General features: G+C 38.2%; 1 protein-coding gene across 7 annotated transcripts in view; it reads right to left on the reverse strand.

The window, feature by feature from the left end:
• The window catches only part of LOC127413268 (disks large homolog 3-like), a 154,250-nt gene that overhangs the window by 40,755 nt on the left and 95,379 nt on the right, over nucleotides 1-18,116 (reverse strand). For 3 of the 7 annotated variants that reach the window (XM_051650254.1, XM_051650253.1, XM_051650252.1), the window contains 3 exons: nucleotides 16,017-16,153; nucleotides 14,378-14,522; nucleotides 10,881-11,037 (listed from right to left, as the gene is read on the reverse strand). In XM_051650254.1, coding sequence (XP_051506214.1) covers nucleotides 10,881-11,037; nucleotides 14,378-14,522; nucleotides 16,017-16,153 — 439 coding nt within the window. Of the gene's footprint in view, nucleotides 1-1,159; nucleotides 1,358-9,114; nucleotides 9,262-10,880; nucleotides 11,054-14,375; nucleotides 14,523-16,016; nucleotides 16,154-18,116 lie in introns of those variants that run through there. The other 4 variants (XM_051650250.1, XM_051650251.1, XM_051650256.1 and 1 more) reach the window with 4 other exon arrangements.

Genomic DNA, 18,116 nt, shown 5'->3' on the forward strand with positions numbered 1-18,116 from the left:
TTTTTTTGCATTATTTACTGCTACTTTTGTATTTGACTCAATCCAAGCACTGGTTCAGACTGAGAATTTATTTCAATGAATTGATTAAGTTGAAGTATTTGGCATATACAGATGGGACAGTAATTATTTTTATATGGTTGGGAAAAAATGTTACAAATGCCCCCTAATTTGCAGAAGTACGGGGTAATCTTAATAAAAAAGTACATTTTTTGACAGTGGTGTGTATTGTACAACCAGTGTATAAAGCCAGAGATTTTGAGTTTTGTGAAATAGCTTATACAGTATGGAGAATTCAGACAGTAAAGGAACAAGAATACTATGTGTTTCAGCCTAACCAGCAGACAAATTAAGATTTATTTTTCATGTTGTTTTTCCCTCCATCAAATGTTCTGAAAAACTAGGTTTATAGAGGAAAATAGATTAACAGAATCATGAGATAACACAATGTTCTAGTCACGACTAGAGGACACTGGCATAATTTAATCCACAACAAAGATTTATTCCAAAAATGAGCGCTAACATATACACACACACTTTCTCATTAGGCATAAAACACATTTTCACACGTTGAGCTCATCCCTGCCTCGTGCTTGACCACTTCAGTACTGTTTTAGCTGCTGTGATTCATCTGCAGGCAGAGAGGCATTCCAGACTGCCCAGAGCTGGCACACCAGCCGGACTCAGTTACATTCAGTGGCCATCAAAAACCTTGTCCAAACATACTGCAACAGGAAAGCCAGTTCCCAAACATGAAATACACACACAATGTCTTTAGACAAAGCTCCCTGCTTTCAGCAGTGCGCTATGCATGTTTCTTATTAGAATTCTGCACTGCCGCAGAACTCTGCTTGCTTTCGACATGAGCCATTCACATGGTACAGCTTTATGATGCTGAAAACCGCATTTTTATTGGAGCAGACGAAATGTACTTTTAAGGAATGTTGAGTTCAGATATTAAACAAAAATTATTCACATGACAGAGAAACTAACCATAATGTACTTCTCTGAGTGTGCATTTAGTTACTGAGAAGATGCAAGTGCAGAATTCAAGTGCAAATATGCTGCTATTTCAGACCAGCACACATCATGGCATCCGGCCATCAGATGCAAACAGAATAGTCTTCCGTTCCTCACTCAAACCATATCCTACAGCTGTTACCTGGAACTCCTGTACCTGGTCATGCGGGTGATGCATGTCCTACCTCGTCTCTCCAAATTGGACTTTACCATTGGCACTGAAGACGAGATGTTCACAGTGAACATGGCGCCTGCCGCTAGTTACTAGTTAATGTTATCCCAGGGCTTGGCTAAGATAGAATGTTATTCCAGGACTCTGTATCTCTCTCCAGACTGTGTTGAAGTGGCGTGTGTGTATATGTGTGTGATCTGTAAGTGTAGGGGGAGTGATAGGAAACAGCACCACATAGCCTGTCACAGTCACATCTGCAGGAACAGGGTAAGACTTAACTGTTACCCAACCACATATTATCTTCTTTATTATATATATTATAATTGCATTGATTTTTACAAGCTCACACTCACAGTGATGTTTCTGATTCAAAGTATAAAAATTGTGCTGTGTTGCGAAAGGTCTCCTAAATTAAATGACCTCCATAACCTTTGACCTCTTTTGTGTTAGATCTTCCTTAAAGGAATCTTCCAGGTTCAGTGCAAGTTAAGCTCAATCAACAGCATTGATTATCACAAAAAAATATTTTGACTAAAAAGTTTTCTTAAAAAAAAAAAAAAAAGCACAAATCGAGGTTACAGTGAGGCACTTACAATGGAAGTAAATGGGGCCAATTTTTGGAGGGTTAAAAGGCAGAAATGTGATGCTTATAATTTTAAAAGCACTTACATTAAATACTCTGTTGCCACAACAATGTAATGTCAACAAACCCTAAACAATTTTACAGCTAAAATACACAAGTTTTAACAAAGTTGTAAAACTGGCAATAACTTACACAGAAAAGGTTAGTAAATGATTTTGTCACACTAAAATCATGTTAACACACATATTGTTTACATCTTGTGGCTATAGTTTTAAAACAGTGGGTATTTTAACATTTATGGATTGGCCCTTTCACTTCATTGTGCCTCACTGGAACCCAGATTTTTTTATTTTTTTAAAGAAAAGAAGGGAAAAGTCCAAATTAATTTTTGTGGTAATCAAAATTATGCTGCAAATGCTGTCGATTGAGCTCAACTTGTATTGAACCCGGAATATTCCTTTAACCTCCCATTGCCCGTCCATCATCATCTTAAAACATTTTCTTGGTTAAATAAAAGTCAAGCTTTTCAGCAGCTTCTGTGACAGCATTACTACAGTAAATAATTTAATCTTGTCCCACAGTTTAAAAAACAAAAAAACGTTTTCAACTATGCAGAGAAATGTCGATACAAACCGAAAATAAAGGAAACTTACTCTTTATTTATCCTTTTGTGCAGTGTTTATTATTGTCTCTTTCTCTTCTAATAACCTCTGTGCCAAGTGTGCCCCACATCCCATCTTTGTGGCACAGGCTAAAATGTCCTGATCTTACTGTAGTATGGCCACAAGACTCATTAGTTTGCAATGCCCTAGTGCATCCTGTCTGCTTCTCTTTCTGCTCTATATAATTGGCTCTCGTTGGGTGATTAATGGTGGACACAGTGGATACTTCTCTCCGGAAACACGCAGACATAATTCTCCTTGGAAAACATGTTCTCCTTGGCAGGATCACAGGCTCATGGCTCTCAGCTCTCTCTTCCTCTTTCTGGGAGTGCTTTCAAAGCTCTGGGTGAAAAACACCGCTCTCTTCCTCAGAACACTTCAATCTCATTTGACTACACGCCAAGAAACGTTAAGATATTTCCAGTCTTTTGGAGCAGCTAAGAATAATCCAAGTGTTTCAACAGCTTACAATCAGGTGCGTTACTGACTAAATTCGCCAAAAAGTATCCCTACCTTCAATATTTGTCTCTCCCGTCTGTTAAATTTACAGTATGAACTAAACCTCATGATAAATGGGTGACTTGGCTGATAGTGCTGTTTTACTGTTTTTATTAAGATATACAATCATGTTGTAAAGATTTAGATTCTGAAATATGAAAAGTCACAAAACCCCTAATCGCTTTAACTGGAAAATAGAGTGCAACAGTCTGGTTTCGGAAGGAAAAATCCTATTCATTTTTTCCATAGGGGAATTGATTATTAACGATAACATATAAACCTTTAAAGGCAGACCTACTGTGAGCTCCGAGGTTGTTAATCAATGGAGGCTTCTGCTGAAGCCTTCAGTCTACCTTATTTAGAAAATAATTTTAATAGTGGAATTCCTGGTGAAGAACTACACTACACATGATCCCACAGAGAAAGATCCACCAGGTAGAGAAACACAGCAAATTAATTCTGCGTTCCATTCAACTCGGAAACTCATGCAGAAAACTCTGATTTTGCCGAGATGTGGGTTCATGACATCATGCATTTGATAAACATTCACTTTTATTGAATAATACCCATTTATAAGTCAAAATTATGACATTACATATTAATAAAAGCTGTTTAGCAAACATTTGTAGATACAGGTGTTCAAAATACAGTAAATTATACTTTTTTTTTTCTTAACGTACACCTGTATAACAAATGCTAGCATTGCAGCATTGTTTATCAGTTTTGTTGCTAGGAGACATCTCTGGGAAGGATTGCAGTTTTGTTTGTTTACACGTCATCCTCCGAGCATTGGGCAATGGAATGCCTTTATGGATGGAGATCAGAGATTACAAGTCAAAATATCCCACATCCAGCACACTGCAGCATAAGCTATGGCAAAAGAGCGCAGCAGCGACTGCCCACTTCAACAATGCACTGCAAAAGACACAACTAAGTCGGTCTCCGTATACTTTCAAACTACTTATATATCTAAATATTTAGCAATATACCTTAAATTTTATATCAGAATCAGAATGAGCTTTATTGCCAAGTATGCTTACACATACAATGAATTTGTCTTGGTGGCAGAAGCTTCCAGTGTACAAACAATACAACAACAAGACAGAGATAATAATAAATAATAAAAAAAAAAGATTAAAAATAAAAAGTGAATAGAAAATATAAGTACATATAGAAATACATAATAAGACATGTATATATGTCTATATATATATATACGTATGTACAAATGCAAATCTGTTATATACAGATGCAAGGGAATGTATGGCAGAAGAGGTAGGATATGTTGGATGAATATAAATAGACTAACATAAAGTTTTATTTTCCATCACTTTTAAATTTGAGTAATTCACAATGCTTTTGTAATATTGTGATTCACTACGGAGCTGGTTGGTTTGGTTCATTGCTTAGAACTCCAATGTTAAAAAAAAAAATTAATGGGAAAAATACTTTCGGAACCTATATGGCTGAAAAAGTGGGTGGGCAATATTGCACTCTATTGTAAAGCATGGTTCCTGATCGGTTCAACTGCAGTGTTTTCCAGCACAAATAGTTCTTTCAGATTTTTTATTCTCTTTCCAAAAATCCTCAACCTGTAGGTATAAGGCTTGATAGTGGCCCTGCAAAGTTCCGGGTTCAATAAAGTAATGTTGATTTCTACAAACATTTATTCTGACTTGTCCCTTCTTTTCTTTAAAAAAAAAAAGCAAAAATCTGGGTTACAGAAAGGCACTTACAATGGAAGTGAATGGGGCCAATCCGTAAACATTAAAATACTCACTGTTTCAAAAGTATAGCCACAAGACATAAACAATATGCATGTTAACATGATTTTAACCTTTTCTGTGTAAAGTCATTGCCAATTTTACAACTTCGTTGCCATAACGACATGACGCAGTAAACGCTAAAACCCTAAAACGACCATAAAAACGACGATATAAACAAATTCACAGCTCAAATAACACATGATTCTACCTTTAAACCCTCAAAACATTGGCCCCATTCACTTGCATCGTAAGTTTCTCACTGTAATCTTGATTTTTGCTTTTTTTTTAAGAAAAGGAGGAACGAGTCAAAATAAAGTTTTGTGGTAATCAACATTATGCTACAAATGCTGTCGATTGAGCTTCACCCGGAATGTTCCTTTAATCATTACATTGAGTCTCACCAAGTGATGTATAGATCTGAATGGAAAAACAAACTCCACGAGTCATGAAAAGAAGCCATTTTTGAAAACCATTAGCAAACAGAAGCCACAGTCTCAAATCATCTGAAATTTGAGATATTATGTGTGTATGTCTGTCTGGGTTTGTGAGTGTGTTCAAATGTGTGTCAGTGATCATATGTGAACACATGATTGTGTGAGCAGATTGTCATTAGCCAGTTAGATTAGCTGCCCTCCATCAGCATGGCTGATTGTGTTCTGAAATCTGAGGGTGGGTGGGAGATCTCCTAAGAACCTGCATGTATTCAGTTGATAGAGAAAACAGGGGGGCATCACTGTGTACTGGGTCAGATGGAGGGATATAAATGTGTCTGTGACCACTGTGCTAGTGTGGGGAAAGCACAGATGGGTGACTAACTATCCTGTGACTAAGTCATACACACACTGGCAGAGTCCTCTAGGAGTGAACTGATGCTGTACACTAACACAAAGTATATATTCCTGTAAACAACTTTTATTAGCCTCTGGGGAGACCTCCAGGGTGATTGTGATAAGGTTCAGACTCAGTTTGACAGTTTAGTTTGGGCACAGTGAAGTGTAAAGTGGAATAGTATAACACTATTTATATACTTTGGTAGGTGTAGCTTGTGGAAGTTTAAATATTGTGCCTCATAATGTATGTATGAGTGTGTGTTTGGGCTATGTGTCAAAGGGAGTGTGTGTTCATGTCAGCACATTATGACAGACTGTCTAAGTCTATCTGTGTGTGATGGGCATTGGCAGAGCACACTGTGTGTGTGTTGGCCTGCTTTCCCTCCATTCAAATGAATCATGACAGCTTCAGAAATGTGCGCCACTATTCATTTGCAGTCTGACTGCAGAATTAGCCGCTTACTTCCCAATACATTTATGGTAAGCGCAAGTGCTACAATTTATATTTACATAACTGCAACAGAAGCCAAAACATTCCTGTGGTGGAAGGTTCTGTAAGTGTGTATTTATGAGTGTTCAGGATAATAAATCCTTACTTAACCCCTCCAAACTACCAGCACTGCTACTATACCAAAATATTAAAACTCATGTACACACAAACCTTGGAGTGTACTAAACATCAGAGGGAGAAAAATAAGCAGTTTTCCGTGGTCACCGAGGTGTGAGGTGAAGAATTGTTACTGTCTACACGTAAATGAACAGCATACACACCCTTGTGGGTGGGACCCTCCTTAAATGTGTAAATGTCTTTGAGATTTTGTCCAGTTTTATTGTCTGCCAGGCCACTAATAATTGCTTAGAAAAGTAATAGGGTGATTCTCACAAAACCTGTCAAGAAAATGTCCAGGTTATATTTAACCCTAAACCATTACAAAGAAATATGACATTACATTTTGCATAAAGAAAATAATGCCTACATTTAGTACCATTAAAAACATGTTTTACTGTGACATTATTTTCAGGACACTTAAGCACATTTCACACCCCAATTCTCATTACCACAACGTGTCCAGACGTTTCCTATTCCTATTGTTTTCAATGATGATTCTCATTACCATAACACTGTATCACAGTAAAAAGATGCTATTGTTAATTTTTTATTTTTTATTTAAATGAGTGATTAGTGAGTGCTGCTATAATATATAAATACCTTTTAATTAAGTTAAAATATTATAGCATTCTTTTTACATTGTGGTAATAAAAATACATAATGGCCATCTTTTCCTGTTGCGGTTATAAGAAGTGTGGGTAAAATGTGCGTAACTGTCATAAAAATAATGTAACAATGTAAAAAATCTTAATGGGCTTAAAAATAGGGTTAATTTTCTATATGCAAAATATAATTTCAATATGCTTCTTTTGATTTTGGAGTAAATTAGGACCAGGACTCAACCTAGACAACCTAGACAGGTTTCTTGAGAATCACCCAATAGCACACCTATCTTTTCCCTCAGTAGCACACAAGTTGCATGCAAAAGTTTAATAGTTAGTATTAAGGGTTTTGAAAAACCCCTGACCATAAGTATTAGCAACAATAGTTGTGATGCTTGCCTTAGCAAACAGCACTAATTATAAATAATTAGCCTAGTGAGGAACTTTTACTACTGCACAGTGAGTATGCAGGGATTAAACAAAAACAGCGCTGACACACAGTGGTACATGGATGATACCCATCCCAGACAGCCAGTAACACATCACTCAGAAAAAGACTGCTTCTGCGAGCACACACAAAACACCAGGACATTAAATGGGCTGGTAAAGGATGATGCCTTAGGTTTAAACTCACATACTGTCTGAGATTAAACATAGGTACAAAATGGGAAGGACATGGTTAGACTCCAGCATAGTGAAAGCAGGAAGCCCTAATTCATGTGTCACTCTTTTGACTTAAAAAGTGGCTAAAGGGTCAAATAGCACAAGCTGAACCCCCGACTCAGCCTTGCCATCTTAACCCTACCCTCACTGGCAATGTTTGCCCATGGCAGTCTCATGAGGAAAACGTTGCTGTAGCGACTTCTATCCTTCATCACCAACACATTTTTTCCTTGTGATGTTCTTACCTGAGTTCTGAGGATTCCATGCAAGCCTTAGCAAACCTCAGATAAATCACATGTTTGATGATACAAACATGAAACGCTTTTTGAGGCAGCAAGTTTTGAATGTTTGAATGAGTATAAATTAGATTTAAGAGCTGCAGTGAAGATTTTCAGGGAATCACGACTTCAATTTAAAATCCACCCAAAACGAGTGACATTTGGGCAATTTCACGTCTCAGGGGTTGATTTTTATTATGACAGATTTCAGCTTTTTTTTCTTTTTGTCACAGTATATGGTCACATTAAAATTGTCTTGGAAACGTTTTACCAGGCCTTTTTCTAAATGTCTTTTACATTCAGATTTTAGTGTTTAAATCTTGTCCCAGAACCAGACTTTCAATATAAACTATGAAAATCCATTATAAAAATACACATTATTACATTATTGTATGTTTAAAACTATGACCCTCTACACAAAGAGTGAAATAAGATAAACCATGTCAATATTTAATGTGTGAAAATTAATCCTATAATTTTTTCAGAAATTACGACTGTCCCATAGTTGTGGTGTAATTTTCACCTAACCAAAAATTTTTGCCCCAATACATTTTTTTAAAAGTTAGTGTGCATGTTAACCAAGTGGACAAAACTGTCAGTGAAGAGCGTGCTTGAGAAGAAATATGAGACAAGTGATGTTTGAAGAAAAATCAAGGTAAATATTGCTTGTGAGCAGAATATTTTTATTGTGCGTCTTTCCAATCAAGTTATAATTTTGCCAAATTATGCAAAAACAATGAAAATATTTTTTAATTATGGGTATTTAGGATACATAAAATTTTAACAATGAAATTAGCCTCAACAAGACAAAGAAGTCTGCCATTTTATTTCAAAAACGTTAAAAATATAATTCCCATCACCGTCATTTCCACCACAGAATTCTATTAAATACAAAAATTAACTTGAGATGTGGAGGAAATAACACTGGGGTGGGAATTTTCATGGCTTTAAGGGAAAAAAAATGAAATAAATGTGATGCATGTGCATACATTGTTGAACACTGTTAGTAGACAAATGAAAAAAAATTAAAAAATACAGACTTTACTTTCTAGAAGTCCATAGTGCTAAAAGTGCCAGAAGTTGAAGAAACACCCTGAAATGTTGATTAAATAAATTAAGAGAGTTTTGGTGGTACAGGATAAAAGTCGCTAGAATGACGTGTTGGTTTGCCACCTCCTCCATAGATTTTACACAGGCACAAGCTCAAGGCAGCAAGTGTTTCTACACAAGACCTCAACTGTACCCCTCTGCAGATTGTGGTGAGGTGGAGGTAAGGACGGTAGCAGCGCAAGGGGGTTACTGTCAGGTTAGCTAGGCTAGGCTAGGCTAGGCTAAGCTAAGCCAGGCAGAGCGAGAATCAGAATGAGCTTTATTGCCAAGTATGCTTACACATACAAGGAATTTTTCTTGGTGACAGAAGCATTGGTTAGTACCTGCCGGTGTACAGGACCAGGCTTTGACACAGAGCAGGTGGGGCGGGGCTGCAGCCCACGTCCCCAGACCCCCTGCTGCACAGATGGGGGGAGGGAGGGCTGGTGTCCTCATGAGGTTTGTGGACTGCACTGTAAATGGGCTCGGGCCTATTGGGGGTACAGAAATTACACAGTAAATGGAGTAGTTTCAGACACACAGACAGCAGACACAGAGACATATGAAGACACACATGCTCACAGACACAGACGAACACACACATGCAGAAATGTGAGGATGGCAAGAGAGGGCCGAGTCAGCTCTTGGGCCTGGGCTGACTCACAGGCTCCAGGAAGTCCATGCTCTGTGAAGTGAAACAGATCTCATGTCCAAACAACAGTGGTAATTTGAGAGGGACCGTAACGTAATGACATGTGACCCCATGCCAGAAGTGTCTCTTATCCAAAGTGTTTGTCCTGTTGGGCTTTTAGAGACTTTGTTCACTCAGTCGTGTTTTGTTTAAGCAATGTTCACAAACACACCACCACAGAGAGGCATTACACACCTCATAGACATTCTTCAGCCCACACTCAACACCTACTTTAAACCATTTTTATTTGTTCTATCTTTGCCCAGTTACATCATAAAATGAGAACAGTATTGCCAAACAGACATTAAACAACTAAAGCTGAAGAACTGTAGGAGAGACTGTGGGAAAACCATGTTTACTTCTAATAAAATATACAGTATACGAACATGCAAGTGTTGTTTTTTTGGTCATTTGTGCATGAGTGCAATTCAAAAGTGATATTTGAGTGACAGGGTTCCCATACCTTTTCACCGATGATTTTCCATTTCTTTTCCTGTTTTTAGTGATTACTAGATAATGATTTTTAAGAATTATTTTATAGATTACACTCACAAAGAGCCAACACACACCTTAAGAAGTATGGAGCTAAAATTCAACTTGATCTAACACTTAAAATTAATTTTACTGGTCTAACCTAATTTATTTAGGTTGATTTAGTGATGTTAAATAATATTTTTGACTTGAATCAAACCAGTTCATCTATCAAAGGTGCCCAAACTTTTTCCTACTGTACGAAGGGGCCAAAAATCAAACTTGATTGAGGGCTGTGGGCCAAAAGTAAACGTTGCATTATATCAAACTGTATTATATTAAAATATAAAAGTTGCCCTGGTTCCCCTCCTTTCCCTCTGCAATCTGCTTAACTAATGCAGTGAAGAGCTGTTTCAATGGCATATTTTTTTTTTTACGTTTTTTTCCCCTCTATGGCAAGGCGGGCCAAATCAAAGGTCATCACAGGCCAAGTTTGGCCCACGGGCCCTTGTTTGAGCATCTCTGATCTAGATGTTACCACATGAAACACATTTATTATGTTCACATTTTTCAGAAATAGAGACTATTTTTAGTTACACTGAAATAAATGTGAACCTAAAAATGTGTTTCATGTGGTGAAATCTAAACTAACAGGTTTTATTCGTCAAAAATATTATTTAACACCACTGAATCAACCTGATTACATAAGGTTACACCAACAAAACAAATCGCAAGGGTCAGATCAGGTAGAAAATGCTCTTTAAGGTAACCACTGCTTTTCCATGACCTTTTAGGATTTTAGTTAATTTCCTTGACTCATCCAGGCCTGGAAATCTCAATTTTATATTTATATCTCTGATATTACCAGGTTTTTCATGACCATGGGAACCCTAGAGTGAAGGAGTGAGTGACCGTGACTGAATAGATAGGAAAATACGTGACTCTGACCTGGTGAAGTCCTCCTCCCCCAGCATGTGGCGTGGGATCGGGGAGTATCTCGAGGGAGTGACCTGGGGCGGCTGGTACACTGGTTTGGGCTCCATGCCTCCCATGTAGGCCATACTGGAGTTGTGTCCGACGTGGTTGTCCACCATGGTGGGGAAGGCTGGAGGGAGGCCGAGACCAGTAGAGGGAAAAAAGCCAGATGATTTCACCAGGTAACAACAGAGAACCAGTTCATCTCTAAGAGGCGTTTGACATTGTACTGTATGGGTGTGTTTGTGTGTGATTCCACACACACTTGTGCAGGTGGATTGTGTGAAAGCCTCCTCTCTCAGTAGGAGGGAGGGATTGGAGCTGTGATGGGAGCAGCAGAGCAGTGTGTGTGGGTGTCTGAAAACAGCGCCCAGTGCTACACTACAGTACTGTTACAAAACTCCACAGCACTCTGGTTTAGCAGCCTCATAGGAACAGCCTGTTTTATTACAGGGTTACAGATCAAATCAGGTACAGCTGAAGACAGAAGTTTACATACACTTAGGTTGAAGTCATTAAAACTAATTTTTTAACCACTCCACAGATTTCATATTAGCAAACTATAGTTTTGGCAAGTCGTTTAGGACATCTACTTTGTGCATGACATGAGTAATTTTTCCAACAATTGTTTACAGACAGATAGTTTCACTTTTAATTGACTATATCACAATTCCAGTGGGTCAGAAGTTTACATACACTAAGTTAACTGTGCCTTTAAGCAGCTTGAAAAATGATGTCAAGTCTTTAGGCAATTAGCTAATTAGCTACTAATTAGCTAATTGGCTAATTGGAGTCATTTGGAGGTGTACCTGTGGATGTATTTTAAGGCCTTCCTTCAAACACAGTGCCTCTTTGCTTGACATCATGGGAAAATCTAAAGAAATCAGCCAAGACCTCAGAAAAAAAGTGGACCTCCACAAGTCTGGTTCATCCTTGGGAGCAATTTCCAAACACCTGAAGGTACCACAAACAATAGTACGCAAGTATAAACACCAAGGGAACACCATGAGATGCATTCTGTCTCCTAGAGATGAACATAGTTTGGTGAGAAAAGTGCAAATCAATCCCAGAACAACAGCAAAGGACCGTGTCAAGATGCTGGAGGTAGACAAGTATCTATATCTACAGTAAAACGAGTCCTATATCGACATAACCTGAAGGGCTGCTCAGCAAGGCAGAAGCCACTGCTCCAAAACCACCATAAAAAAGCCAGACTACAGTTTGCAAGTGCACATGGGGACAAAGATGTTACTTTTTGGAGAAATGTCCTCTGGTCTGATGAAACAAAAATTGAACTGGCCATAATGACCATTGTTATGTTTGGAGGAAAATGGGTGAAGCTTGCAAGCCGAAGAACACTATCCCAACCGTGAAGCATGGGGGTGGCAGCATCATGTTGTGGAAGTGCTTTGCTGCAGAAGGGACTGGTGCACTTCACAAAATAGATGGCATCATGAGGAAGGAAAATTATGTGGATATATTGAAGCAAAATCTCAAGACATCAGCCAGGAAGTTAAAGCTCGGTTGCAAAAGGGTCTTCCAAATGGACAATGACCCCAAACATACCTCCAAAGTTGTGGCAAAATGGCTTAAGGACAACAAAGTCAAGGTATTGGAGTGGCCATCACTAAGCTCTGACCTCAGTCCGATAGAAAATTTGTGGGCAGAACTGAAAAAGATTGTGCGAGCAAGGAGGCCTACAAACCTGACTCGGTTACACCAGTTCTGTCTGGAGGAATGGGCCAAAATTCCAGCAATGTATTGTGAGAAGCTTGTGGAAGGCTTCCCAAAAGGTTTGACCCAAGTTAAACAATTTAAAGGCAATGCTACCAAATACTAACAAACTGTATGAAAACTTCTGACCCACTGGGAATGTGATGAAAGAAAGCTGAAATAAATCATTCTCTCTACTATTATTCTGACATTTCACATTCTTAAAATAAAGTAGTGATCCTAACTGACCTAAGACAGGGAATGTTTTCTAAGCTTAAATGTCAGGAATTGTGAAAAACTGAGTTTAAATGTATTTGGCTAAGGTGTATGCAAACTTCTGACTTAACTGTAGGTACATAGGTTTTATTTGAATTGACTCAACTGTAATGTTTCTTTCACTTTCATGAATGTACTGTAGTGAAAAAAAAAGTCCAGTGCTTGAGCTATAAAATGGACAGTTTAAGGAAAGGAAATGAGCATCTTTTAAAGGAATAGTTCATGATAGTTTCAAAAATGAAACTTCAGTGATAATTTTCTCAATCTCATGTTCTTCCAAACCCATATGCTGTTATTTTTCCAAGGAATATATAATGGGAAATTTTAAAGAATGTACACACTCCTCTTTTCCATACAACAGTTCCTAGTGACCACTTCTGTTAAGCTCCAAGAAAGACAGAGAAACGGCATAAAGATATGAATAGTAACTGTGCTATATTCCACGTTTTCTAAAAACACATTGCTTGACAACTGCATTCACTATAAACTGTAATTGTATTTGTAATTGAAGAGGAGTGTGTTCATTTATCTAAATTTATCCTTCTGTGTTCCACAAAAATATAACAGCATCAGTGTAGGGTGTAATATGATTACAAATTAATTAGTAACTGTAATCTAATTACATTAGGCACAAAAATAAATTCTTATAATCAGATTACAGTTACTGACTTTCAGTGAAAGCAACTACTTATAAGTACATTACTTGGGTTACAAATATTTCTAAAAATATATTTAAAAATATTTTTTTAAAAATAAAATATTTCTTATTTATAATTATTATTATAAAAATATTATTCATGTGTAATACAATTAAAATGTGAATTTATATGTCCATATGTACATCTGTTTGTGTTTCTTTGAAAGCTGAAGTGTGTGCGAAAATAAACAAGGAGAAAATAGACATTATTTGGAATTTGTTGAGTGGAAAAACAAAAAATGTTTGTGACAAGTGTTTTAGAAAGTAACTTAGAGTAATTAGTAATATGATTACTTTTTCATTGAAGTAATCAGTCCAGTAATCTGATTATAATTTTAGAGATGTAGATGTACAGTAGTTAGTCATTTGTAGTGGATTACTTTTTTTTTAGTAACTTACCCAACAGTGAACAGCATACAGGTTTGGAACACCATGAAGGTGAGTAAATTATTTTTGGGTGATTTGTCCCTTTAAAGGGATGGTTCACCCAAAAATGAAAATTCTGTAATCATTTACTCACATTCATGTTGTTCCAAACCTCTAACTCAAAATTAGATGTTAGGCAGAATGTTCAGTCTCAGTCACCATTCACTTTTATTGTATGAAAACATATTGCAATGAAAGTGAATAGTGACTGAGGCTAACACCACACAAAAGGTAGTGTTTCATGGGTTTGGAACAACATGAAGGTGAGTAAATGTTTTCCTTTTCATTTTTGGGAGAATTATATCTTAAGTAAGTTAGTTCATAGGATGGATGGAGATCAGCAAAAGAAGGTACGTACTGCTGGAATAGTCTGGTGGGGCATACATGTCGTTGAGATGGACTGGTCCTGGCTTGGCCACTTTCAGATAGACCATGTCTGAAGTGTTCTTCAGGGCGGCCACAGCCTCCTCATGACGTACATCCTGAAGTATAATGTTATTCACCTGCGAAGGCAGATTCACGCATGTTACATCAGCTGATATCTGAAGCGCGACTCAGAACATTCAGTACGACCACACATTTGAAGATGTGGGAAGGAAGCGACTGCGGAGTGGAGGCCGGATGGACCCACACTTTGTGAGGACTTTCCACTCTCCTGCTCTCAGCCGTCCGGTCACAAAAGGAAGGACGAGAGGGAGGGGAAGTTGGGAAGGCGTAGTGTGTTTTCCTTTGTAAGCTTTAATTGCAGATGGACACATCATAACTTTACACACTACAAATATGCAGCAGTGCAGCTGGTGATCACAGACTGGACAGAGAGAGACATACCTGTATCTTCAAATACAGACTTTAGGTACTCCATCAAAGCAAGATTTCTAATTGATTCAAACATTTTTTTATTTTTATTTAAGAGACACATTAGGTCTCATTCACTAATCATGCATACACAAAATTAAGCGTAAAACCTGTGTGCAAACATGATTTAAGCAGAAATCATGATTTATCATGAATTCACTCTTAGATTTTTTTTGTAAATTTAGGATAAAATTCGAACCAACTCAAATGACACATACGTAAAATCCTGGTTGCTTTAGAAACACAAATATATTTTATTAGAAATCCAAAAACTATGTCCACGTCTTGCTTATTTCAGAGTAACAAAAATGGTGTGCCTTATAGCTCGATCTGGGATAAAAATGCAGTCGATAACGTGCAGTCTATGCCATTTAAAAGGTGTTAATTGTGTTTCAACTTATTGAGAATGGCACACTTTGCCTAAATACCTTGCTGTGTGTGTTGTCAGGCGAGAGCACATCTTTAGATAGCGCAAGGATACATTTGCAGAGAGTGATGAATGGCTGTAAAGGAGAGGTTGTGTGGAAAGCCCTTACTGTATATGGAGATGGTTTGGGTGTGTATTATGCTAATTACTAACTGTAGGCACTCCCTGATTTAGATAATGTGGATTCATCAACATTAGAAATATAGTGAGAACAAATGTATATGTTAAATCAATTGTGAATCCAGTGGAAATTTGTTGTGAGAACCTTTTCTGCAACCATAAGTAAGAACACTTGTATACAGTAAATAGTGAATGAGACTTTGGGAGTCTCTAGTGTCTGGGAAGAAAAAGCACACTTTACATGTCTTCTGTTACGGCAGTCATATCTGACTATTTAATTATGACATTTATGACCATTTCACAACCTGCTCAGTTGCTTTGCACTTACGGCTCTCTTTATCACAGCTATGTCCTTGTTTGAGTTTGTGCTCAGCTTCATATCAATCATACTGTGGCACATAAACCTTCATGCATGAGATAAATTGTCTATAATATGACATACTGTAGTAGCCAACAACAGCATCTGTGCTCACTAAGTATTAGTTAATGCTGTAAAGATACACACTTTAAAATGCATGGTTTGCCTTGCCTTTGTGTGGGGGTTCATACGTATATAGTGAGATACACAAGTGCATGTGTGCAGGTGAAATCTTACAGCCAGTAGGCGATCGCCTGTCTGCAGACGTCCATCTTTCTGTGCTGCCCCACCCTCAATAATCTTAGTGATGTAGATACTGTTGTCGCCCGGGATATGCTGGTTGCCTATACCTCCAGCAATACTGAAGCCAAGGCCTTGAGAAGAAAGTAAAGGAAGAGTGTATTGAATGGAAAGATAAGGATGAGTTTAATTTTATCCAGGAAATCAGATCAGATTCAGAGATTAAAGTCAAAATGATCAGCCCATTTTACTTCAGTAATGTGACATATTTCCAAATGAAACATAATATTCAATGAAAAAAAGTAGAGTGAGACTTTTATCCATCAGGAATTGTTTGGATTGTGAAAAATGGGCTTCCATACCAGAAAATAACTAGCAGACCTGAATGCGTGTTTGCTAAAACAATAAAATAAATTTTTTGGTTATGGACTCTTTTCACATTTCTGGGTTTGGAACTCAGAAGTAAACTATAGCGGGGTAAACTTCTACAGGGGTGAATGAGAGACCACAGCTAATTTAATTTAATACAATTAATTACCCATTTGCTCCAACAGAAAAATAATAAATCCACTATTACACTTTCACAGTTTTAAAAAGGAAGAAAAAAATAGAGAGCAGTGGATTATAGCAGTCAGAAGAGAGAAAGAAGCAACATTTTCTGTCACTCCCTCGGCAGCTTTATTAGCAACCACATCGCGATTCGCAGCTGTGGTAACTTGTTTTTTAAAACTTCTTCCAGGGTAATATAAAAAAGCAAACAGGTCTGTGGATGATGCTGTCAACATGGGACTGCATTATATCCTGCAACACCTCAACCGACCTGGGACTTATGCAAGGATCCTATTTGTGGACTTCATTTCAGCCTTCAATACCATCATGCCTGATCTTCTCTCAACCAAACTGACCCAGCTCTCCGTGCCAACCACAATCTGTCAGTGGATCAACAGCTTTCTGACAGATCAGCTAGTGAGATTGGGGAAAATCACATCCGGGACCCTCACTATTAGCACTGGTGCTCCTCAGGGATGTGTTCTCTCTCCACTGCTCTTCTCCCTGTACATGAATGACTACACTGCAAAGGACCCTTCTGTCAAGCTCCTGAAGTTTGCAGATGACACCACGGTCATTGGCCTCATCCATGACGGTGATGAGTCTGCATACAGATGGGAGGTTGAACAGCTGGCTGTCTAGTGCGGTCACAACAAACTTGAGCTTAACACGCTCAAAACAGTGGAGATGATAGTGGACTTCAGAAGAAATCCCCCCGCACTACCCCCCTCACCATCCTGAACAGCACTGTGGCAGCAATGGAGTCATTCAGGTTCCTGGGCTCTACCATCTTTCAGGACCTGAAGTGGGACACCCACACAGACTCCATTGCGAAGAAGGCTCAGCAAAGGTTGTACTTCCTTCGCCAGCTCAGGAAGTTCAACCTGCCACTGGAGTTGCTGACTCAGTTCTACTCAGCCATCATTGAGTCTGTCCTGTGTGCATCTATAACTGTCTGGTTTGGTTCAGCCACCAAATCAGACAGAAGGAAACTACAACGGACAGTCAGGACTGCTGAGAGGATTATTGTTGCCCCACTGCCCACCCTCCAAGACCTGTATGTCTCCAGAGTGAGGAAACGTGCAGGTAGAATCACTTTGGACCCCACACACCCTGCCCACTCCCTTTTTGATCTGCTGCCCTCTGGTCGGCGCTACAGAGCACTCAGTGCTAGAACAACCAGGCACAAGAACAGTTTTCACCCTCAGGCCATTTACCACATGAACAATTAAAATGCCTTCAGGACTCCCATAGTGCAATAATGTATAAATATGCCATGTACATATGTAAATGAACTCATATTTAATTCAATAACTGTACATACCCCTACATAACATGTACATATGCCATTCTATGTTATATGTCCTATTATATGTATGTCTATTCATACTCTTACACTGTTTTATATTCTGTGTCTCACTGTAATGTTCTGTGTGCACTTACTTATTTCTCCTATCACCAAAACAAACTCCCTGTGTACGTGAGAACATTTGGCATTAAAGCTCATTCTGATACGTAATACAAAGTAAATTTGTGTAAATTTACATA

This window comes from Myxocyprinus asiaticus, chromosome 22, assembly GCF_019703515.2.
Source record: "Myxocyprinus asiaticus isolate MX2 ecotype Aquarium Trade chromosome 22, UBuf_Myxa_2, whole genome shotgun sequence".
NCBI classification, from domain to species: Eukaryota; Metazoa; Chordata; class Actinopteri; order Cypriniformes; family Catostomidae; genus Myxocyprinus; species Myxocyprinus asiaticus.